Below are 9,343 nucleotides of genomic sequence, written 5' to 3'. Positions count from 1 at the left end.
CCACTTAAAGGCAGGTGCACCCCATGGCTCGCCCAGCTCCTTCTTAGAGCAGGTCCCCGGGCCTCCGCGGCCTCCCCGGGCCTCCCGGGGCCAGTTTCCTCTTCGCAAAAAGCCCTAACTGGTGTGCAAAGTTCTGGGAGCTCTCCAGCATGGCGGTGTGAGGAGGGGGACTTCGGGCAGGGAATCGTGCGTGGGACCCGGGCGGCCCCGTGCTCCCTCCTGCACCGTCCTCCCCCCTCTTCCCCCCGCCGTGGGCCGGGCGGAGCCCGGGCCGGAGGCTCGCTCGCTCCTCCTCCTCGCCTTCCTCTTCCTCCTCCCCCTTCCCCTGCCCACGTCCCCGGCTCCTCCCGCAGGTAGGCCTGGTCATAAGAGGGCGCGCTGCGGCCGTTCCTCCTCCTCTTCCTCCTCCCTTCTCCTGGGGCTCCCCGTCTCCGCTCGCCTCGTACCGTCTGTGCCGCCGGCCGGGACGCCCGCCAAACTCCTTTCGCCATGGAGGATTATCACAAGCCCGACCAGCAGAAACTGCAGGCGCTGAAGGACGTCGCCAACCGGCTGCGCATCCACTCCATCCAAGCCACCACCGCCGCCGGCTCCGGGTAAAGCTAACTCGGGCGGCCACTGCTGCAGCCCTGGGAGGCTGAGCTCGGGCACTGGGGGCAGCGGGCATTGAGGGGCTGCGGGCACTGGGGGCAGCGGGCACTGGGGGCTGCGGGCATTGAGGGGTACGGGCTCGGGACGTCGCAGCCGGGGGCTCCCACTCAGTGAGCACGGGGAGGACCCTGGGACTCTGGGGCTGCAGCAGCCGAGCCGCGAGCGGGGGGAGCGTCGGGCATCCAGCCCCGGCCGGGGAGGGGAAGGCTGGGGGCGCAGACTCGGGACGCTGCGGCAGTCGGGGGGAGCGCGGGGAGGAGAAGGCGGGTGCGGGGGCTCCAGCAGACGGGGCCGCCGGGGACATCGGGCCCCAGATCCCGGGGGAGGGGGGGAGCCGGGGGTGCGGGTTCCAGGGGCTGCCGCAGCCGTATCCGGGAGATCTGGCTCGGGGAGCGAAGGGGATGCGCTGCAGGGGCCGGGAGAGGGGCGGAGGCGGCCGCGCTAGCGCAGCCTTTCCGGGCGCGGGGCCTTCCCGAACCTAAGCTCCCCACCCGGAACGCGAGGTGGCTCCGCCCATCCCCGGCGGGCTCTCGGGTTGGCCAGGCTGGTCCCGGTGACCGGGCCCGCGGGGTGGGCTGCGGGGACTTCGCCCACGAGGGGCTGGGCAGGGATGGGGAGTGGGGGGCCCCCGGGCTCGGGGGGCGGGCGGGGAGCCGAGGCAGCTCAGCCCCGGTCCGAGCTGGGGACTCCCTCCCGTCCGGGCCCCGGTCCTGTAAGTTGGGAGCCCCCGCGGGCGGGGGAAGGGGGAGAAGACTCTGAAGTTCGGGCCCAGCCCGCGCCCCCGCTTCCGCCAGCGCGTCTCCCCCGTCTTCTTTGGAGAAACTTTGGGGAGGGGAAAGTTGGGGGCGCTCGCGATTAGCGCTGGACGGCACCAGCCCGCTTCCCGAAATTATGAGGGGCCTACCACGTGCCGCCCGGGGATGGGGAGAGCTGCCTGAGCTGCCTGCGGGGAGGGGGCCCCCTTTCCTTCCGCTGCCGCCGCGTCCCCGCCGTTCCTTCCGTGATCTTAGGGCCCCGGGGCCCTCTCGGATTACTCAGGTTCACTGCCCAGCCCGGGGGAGGGGAGCAGTTATTTCCCCAGGCATTAAGATCGGCCCGATCAGCTTTCCCCGCTCACACCGGGTGGGGGATGGGGCAAGGCATGCGGACCAGGGCCCCGAGCCTGGGAGAGGTTTGGGCCACGTGGTCCGCCCCTTGGGGCGCTTTATTTATCTGTGCGCAATTTCGGTTAGAGCTGGAAATCCTGGCTTTGACACCTGGGGAAGTCGAGGCCTAGGAGAGTCGGTCACGTAGTGTCAGGCCCCGGGAGAGAACCTGAACTCCCAGCCCACAAGGAACCCGGCTGCCCGTGGCGGTCAGTGCCCCTCCCACTCCTAAACCACCCGATCTTGGATAGGGAAGAGCTTGCCCGAGTGAAAAGAAACCTGGCTTTCATATTCTGCAGCCTCCTCCCGCAAAAACCATCTCCCCACGCGAGAACAACCCCAGACTAAGGCCTCCTGACGCCTGCAGAAGCACCTCTCAGGGGGGACAAGCCAAAGCAAAGGGGGAGCTCTCTGCGCAACCTCCTTTCCAAAGGAGGGAGCGGGGTTTGAGCTCGGTCTGGTCTCCTGGGATTGCCCAGTGGCCTCTTCTCCCAGCCAGCTCCTTCCAAGTGCTGGCCCGCTCCCGCCCTCACCCCCTTCTCTTAACTAGATGGCCCTGAAGGCTTCGGCCTGTCCGGGATAAAGGAAAGAATCCAAATCATGAGAAGGGCACCGATGGGGGCAGCCCGGCAGCCAACAATGTGCTCCCTGGGGCCCCAGCACCTTATTGTCTTTTTGTGCCCAACAGTCAGAAAGAATTATCTACAGGACTTGTGAGCGGCCGGAGGGAGCTGCTCCCAGAATGTAGGTCAGGCCCTTAAGTCTGGTGACTTATCATTTATGAGCTGGATCCTCACCTGCTCCCCAGAGAACCCGAGCTGGCCTGGAAGGGGAAATGCTTGTGACTGGGCACGGAAAAGGAACCACACAAACAAACCCCCAGCCCCAGCTCCAGCTCAACTGAGCCTTGATCTCCCTTCAAGTCTTGTCTCTGTCCTCTTTTAGACTTGTGATCTTGGATAAGTCATTGAACCTCTGAGTCTCGGGTAACTCTTGAGACTATAATGACTATTATGGAAACATGGTTTACATACATTTGCACATATATAATCTATATCCAATTGCTTGCCTTTTTAGGGATGGAGAGGGAGAAAATTTGGAACTTAATCCCCCATGTATAATTGGGGAAAATACTGAGGTTTCATTCTAAGGCCCAGAAGCACAGCCAGGCTGTGGCAAGATGCAAAAGACGAATGCAGGTGCTCCAGATTGCTCTTTCTCCCTTGGCCCAGGCTACCTAAGTCAATAGGGTCTCTGCACCAAGCTCTAACTTAAAAAGAAGTATGGGGAATTGTGGAGGAGGAGGAGGAGGAGTTGCCTTTGGAAGGTGATCCCCCCAGACTGCAAAGTCCCAAGTCCTTTGCTTCTGCAAATAGCCTCACTTCGGAGTTAGCTCCATTTAAGCCTTTGTGCTCCTGCTTTTTGTTAGCTAGATTGTGGCTGGACCCCAGGCAAGAACTTCCTGCTTCTAAAATGACCTCTATCAAAGTCCTGGGAGTGATTGTGCTTCTGCTGAGTGGCTGTACTTCTGCTATCTCCCCCACTTGGGAGAAGTAGAGCAGCAAGTGTTTGTTCAGGCCTCAGGCATTCATTCATTGGCATAGAAGTGGGAGCTCTTTCTAGCCACCCTGGGGTGGAGCTCTTAGAAAAGACTGGCCTTGCTCCTTAAAGGCTGAAAAGACCCAGTTTGGGAAATACTTTTGAAGGTCTGGAATTCCCCCTCTGGTGGGGGGAAATCTTTCCATCACCTTGGATCAGATTTAGGTCAGATTTCATCTTTAACTTCAGGATCCCCTCAGAAGCCATCAAGATATAGATAGAGAGATCAATATCAATATGATCTCTATTAAGAGCTGTATCTCTAGCACTGCCTTCTCTCAAAGAGATCTGCTAATTCACAACTGGGAAAACTGAATCCCTAGGGAAGGGAGGAGTGACTTGGCTAGAGAGTGGTTTGAACTTGGGGGTTTTTAATTTGAAGAGTCACTGCTCCTTTTGCCACGTCATTCTGTCTGCAGATTAGAAGGTATTGGTTTTGGGATTGTGCATCATCCATTACCTTTCCCGCCTCTGACAGTGAAGGAAATGAATGAATGAGGCAATAAGTGCTTCCTATGCTGAGGGCCAGAGCTTGACAGTAGCCATCTTGGACAGTGTTGATGGGATGGACACAGAGGTTGGGAGTGGCCCTCCTGGACAAAATAATGGAATGGACACAGCCTGATAGTGGCCACCTTGGACAGTGCTGATGAGATGGACATAGTTTGACATTAGTCATTTTAGACAGAGTGCTGATGATGAGATGGATACAGAGCTTGGTAGTGGCTCTTTCCTCTTTTTAACCCCAACACTGGCCAGTTGCATTTCCTAATTTGTCTTGCAACAGTAATATTGTACGGGGTGGACAAGTGCCAGGGGAACTAGAGGACAGCTCTCATTGGGCCCTGACCTCTTCCTGGGAAGTCTGGGTGGAGGACAGAACTTGGGCCATGCTAGGGTGGAGGACTGAGACAGCTCAAAAGGGAGAGTCCTAAGGAAAATCCCATCTTCTGGAGGAATTCTTTCCCAACTTTCTGAATCCGAGCGGCTCCCCTCTGTGCCTTATTTCCTATTCTTTGTTTTTAGCTTAGATTATAAGCTCCCTTACTCCAGTAGACTGTGAACTCCTTTTTGACGGGGATGTCTTTCACCTTTTTGTATCTCCTCAGCACATTGCACAATGCTTGGCACATAGTAGGTGCTTAATACTTGTTTATCGATTTATTAATAGCTAACATTTATAAAGCACTTGCTCTGTGCTAGGCACTATACCAAGTGCTTTACCGTTACCTTATTTGATTCTCACAACAACCTTGGGAGGCAGCTGCTATTAATACCCTCTTACGGAGGAGAAAACTGAGGCAAACAGGTTAAGTGACTTGTCAAAGGTCCCAGCCAGTAAGTATCAAAGGCTGATTTGAACACAGATCTTCCTGATTCCAATCCTGGTGTGTAAAGCACATTGCTAGGCTGAGGGTGAGGACGAAGGTGAAGAGATTTGCATGTTCCCCCCCTTCCCCCCCCAATCCATTTCATTGTAGGGAACTCCCAGTGTGGACCCTTTGCCAATGCAGATGGGCACCTGCATAGAATCATGACAGGATCTCAAAGGCCAGCTCATTTCCAGAAAGGAGTGATTGACTTACCCAGAGTCCCACAGGTAGTATCAGGGACTATTTGACCCCCTCCTCTGTCTATAGAACTGGGATTCTTTTCACAGTACTACAGTTCTGTAACAGTCTGGGGCACTGAGTGAGTCAGAGACAGGGCTTCTGCTGCCTGATCTCCGTGACCACAGCCTCTTGATCTGAGGATATAAAGAAGAAACAAAATAAAACAGTTTCAGCTTCCCAGTTTGCCGTTCTTCCAGGAGATACAATCTGGCCAGATGAGAGAGTAGAAATATATACAAAGTAATTTCAGGAGGAAGCAGGCACTAGACCCCCAGGATCCTTTCAGCTCCATGGCAGAAATCGGCAAGGGCTGGGATCTCAGAACCGAACTGAGTCAGATTTAGGAGATTTCCCAGAATTAAATCAAGCAGCCAAATGTAAGTGCCTACTATGTGCTAAGGGACGGGGATTCCAAATAGTGAAGTGTCTAAGGCGGTGTGGGAATAAAAGTAGAGAGAGTCAAGAAAGAGAAGGTGAATTGATGGGACTGAAACAGTCTAGTTGTAAAGATTAAAGAAAGAAAAAGGAAAAAAAATGACCAGAGTCAAAACTGAACTTGGAACTTTGCAGAAGGAAGGAGGGTTGCTAACCAGTGGCTGACTAGTGTTGTAAGACAAGTTAGGAAATGTCCCTGGCCACCATCGCTTTGTTTGGGCTTTCTTCTTTCCCCCCAAGACAAATGGAAAAACTAATGCTTGTCATGAGGTCATGAACTCTCCAGCTCTTGCAGGAATTAGATTTGAGCCCACAAAGTGGGCTCTTTGATTACGGATTTAGGAATCTTAACTCTTTGAGGCCTTTTCTCAGTGGCATAATTTACATACTGCATCGGGATCTTTGGGAAGAGATGGCTGACTACAGTGCCTCAGTTTACTCATCTGACTACTGAGAATCAGCAATTATTATTAAATATAAACCTTTGTATATAGGTTATTATATATATATATTCATATGTATATATTATTATACTATATTTTATAAATATATATATATTATATATATATATATATAAACCTATAAGCTGAATTTTGAAAATCTCCAGCTAACGGCTAAAGGGGAAGGACATAAAAAGACAATAGAAATAGGGGGCGTGCATACAGAGAAATCATTTATATATTAAATATATCATTTATCATTGACCAGATGGTGACATAACTGCCTAAGAAGCCAGAACACAGGAATTTAGGATCCTCCAATTCTGCTCTGAGTATATAAGCCCTTCCCAGAAGCCAGGAAGGAGGATGGAATTGTGGGAATAACAGGTGAAGTCAGGAGGCCTGGTTCTTGCTACTTAATATTTAATCACTTCAGTTTACTGATGTGTGAAATAAGGGGGCTGGGCGAGGTGGTTTCTAAGGCCCTTTTCGGTGATCCTCTGACTCTCTCACTTGATGGTCTTGCTGAATTTTGCTTCCAAGGCTTGCACAAGACTCCGGCTTCCTGGCTTATATCAAAGTGAGGCAAGGGTGAACTTGGCAAGATTCTCCCCGAAGAGGTGAGGGTTCAATCCCTTGGGGAGGACGGAGCACGCAGCCTCAGAGTGACTTGGTTATCTGTCCAAACATCCCCTGACCAGACCTTGGTGAGCTGCCTGAGCTCTATTGGGGAATGGGGATCATCCTACTTGCAGCCTCCATTGGGATGAGCAGCTGGCAGGAAGCCACTGCAGTCATCACAGCTACAGAGCATGGAGGCTTTTCCTTATGAGTCTATGACTGGCGTGCTGCACGGGTCAGAGTTCAGCTTGGGATTTCTCTGCTTCTGTGCACCAGCTCTCCTGACCCCGAGTCCTGGATTTTAGGAGGAACTTTTGGGCTTTCTAGGAGATCTTCCCCAGCACCACCAGGGGCACAAATAAATCCAAAGGGAGCAAGAAGAGAAAGTAGTCACTGGCTCTGGAGTTAGGAATCGAGTCCAGATCCTACTTCTGTTCCTAACCTTAGTGGGTCACTTAAATTTCTTGGGACTCAGTTTCCTCATCTGTAAAAAATGAAGAAGGTTGGTTGGGTTCAGTGTCTTTTGTCCCTTCTAACTCTGGTTTTATGTCTCTTAAGAATATATTTTCAGGGATTCCACTTTCTCACCCAGTTACTTGGATCTAGCCCACGATAATGCCCTGGTTGTGCAGGACTCAGCGATGTTGAAACTTCTTTCTAGACAAGTAGGAACACACACACACCCCTCCTCCTGTCTCATTATGTGACTTTTTAAGCCTTCCTTTGCTGTCCACACCCACATCTGTACTTTTAAGGTCCCTGGGCCCAGGGGCCCAGTGTCATAGCCCGTGCTACCTAGCTGGCACTTCCCTTGATCCCGGAGAAGCCGGGTGTTGCTGGTTACCCTTCCTGGTGACTGAAGTCACCAAGCCCGGCCCATAGAGAAGCCCAGGTTTGGCCCACTGCAGCGCTATTGCTTCTTCCAATTCAGTTATTGCTTCTCACTGCTTTCTCCCACTTCAGCTTCCATTGTTCAGGGCCTGAGCTGTCTGCAGGCCTAGGTTAATGGCTAAAACCTCTTGCTTGCTTTGTTAAAGCAGCACAAAGCAGCCTACAACAGTGGAAAGGATGTGGTAACTCCCAAAGACCCGAAATCAAATCCCTCACTTGGCACTTGCGTGATCCGAAGCAATTCGTTCAGTACTCCGGTCTCAGTTTCCTCATTTGTAAAAAGGGGACCAAATCTGGCTATGCTTCCACAATGGATTGGGAGGAGACAAAATCATCAACAAGCCTCTTACCGCTTATGGGCATGCTTCAGAAGGCCCAGGCCCATCCTAGTTTTGTTCCTCTGGGAGCTGGGACTATTACTCATGGCCCTCTTTGTTTAAGTCTCCGAAGAGCTCGGGAGACACTGAGTATTATGGGTGCTGGTAATGGGACCCTGCACCTTCAGAGGAGGGGAGAGAGATAGTAAAGATTATTTCCCAAGAGAAAGAACGTGGTAGTTTGGGGACCAGTTTCTAAACCAGGAACCACTTTTTAGCTTTTGAATACTTAGCCTTCTATGTGCCTCAGTTTCCTTCATTGTCAAATTAAGTTGTTGGGCTAGCTGTCTGCTAAGGTCCCTCCAGCTGTGAGGTAGTGAATATGCATCTGTGACCCCCACTGTGCTGGGGAGAACTTTCATGCTGAATTTCATGTTTTCTTATTTTGAAAACTTGAGCACCCAGATCACCCTCTGTGGAGGGTGCTGGAGCCCTCCTCCCCACCTTTATCTGATCAGCCCGGCTACCTAGAGTTTCCTCTTTTCCCTGCTTGCTTAAGAGAATGGGGCTGGATTTGCAGAACCAGTATCAACGCAATCCCTTCTGCAAGGGAGGTGTGGGCTAACCGGCCGCTGTTTCCTCCTTTGGGCTCTGGGGTAATTTCTGCCAAGCTTTGAAGTTCCTTCTGCCACTGGCTGACTGATGTTGAATGGGTCTTTCTGCTCCAAATCTGAAACGAGGGGTTTGACTTGATGATTTTGAAGGCCTCTGGCAGATTCTGTGCTTAATGGGAGCAGGTTGCTCTTGCTCCTGGTGTCCTAAGTCCCCTTAGGAAGAGTTTTCTGGGTCTGATGGCTACGGATGCTTTTTCCCAATGGGTCTGCGCACCTCTCAGAGTAAACTGAGTCAGGATGGCTTGGAGACATCCGACCAATCTCCAAGGAAAGGCTGTTCATAAACACTGTACCCACTCTCGGAGGAGGATTCAGAAATGGGAGCCCATCCGTATGCTGGTCTAGAAATAAGGAGTTTTGTTCACTTATTTCTATTATAAAATTTTAAAATCTGCCCCCTCCAGTCATGTGCCCTCTCCTAAACTGCTGCTCTCGTCACATTTCTGGTACACCAGGAGCAGTCCGTGGCCTTCTGTTTTCCCCAAACACTGGTTCAGTGTGTCTGACTCAGGGTTTTCTCTTTGCTGGGTTTGAGAAGTGAAAAGCACGCGCCTAGTGCTGGAGCAGATAGAGCCTGGCACTCTAAGCTTGATAAACACAATTTAATAAAAGTCAAAGTCCCTTAGAAAAAAAATCCCGCACAAGTAATCTTTAGTGGTAGGTTTGAAAATCATTGTGAATTAGCCTTGACTCCTCAAAGCTGCCAACCTTACTCAAGGTAGACTCAAGATTTGCCATTAGAAAGAAATAGCATTCTGAAGAAGCAAAAAAAAAAAATTTATCACCCTTTCCCTACAACAGAACCTGGCCTCATTCCACTAACCACAATCCTCTGCTTCTAGGTCTTGTCCCCAAAACCCATTTCCCACTGACTTGGTGAGGACAGTCCTGCTCTAATCAATGCTTAGAGGGTCAGTACTGTGTGTGTAATGGGGAGTGGGAAAAGGACTTTTGTAT

The 9,343-nt window shown here is 52.0% G+C and overlaps 1 protein-coding gene across 1 annotated transcript in view; it reads left to right on the top strand.

Annotated features, from left to right (window-relative positions):
- Positions 1–370: 370 nt before the first annotated feature.
- The window catches only part of TKT (transketolase), a 29,966-nt gene continuing 20,993 nt past the window's right edge, over positions 371–9,343 (top strand). The window contains exon 1 of the mRNA XM_031952024.1: positions 371–596. Within this exon, the coding sequence (XP_031807884.1) occupies positions 490–596 (107 nt within the window). The 5' untranslated portion in view covers positions 371–489. The remainder of the gene's footprint in view (positions 597–9,343) is intronic.

Source organism: Sarcophilus harrisii, chromosome 1, assembly GCF_902635505.1.
Source record: "Sarcophilus harrisii chromosome 1, mSarHar1.11, whole genome shotgun sequence".
NCBI lineage: Eukaryota > Metazoa > Chordata > Mammalia > Dasyuromorphia > Dasyuridae > Sarcophilus > Sarcophilus harrisii.
Note: the sequence above shows the minus strand (reverse complement) of the source record. Positions and strands in the feature narration are given on the sequence as shown.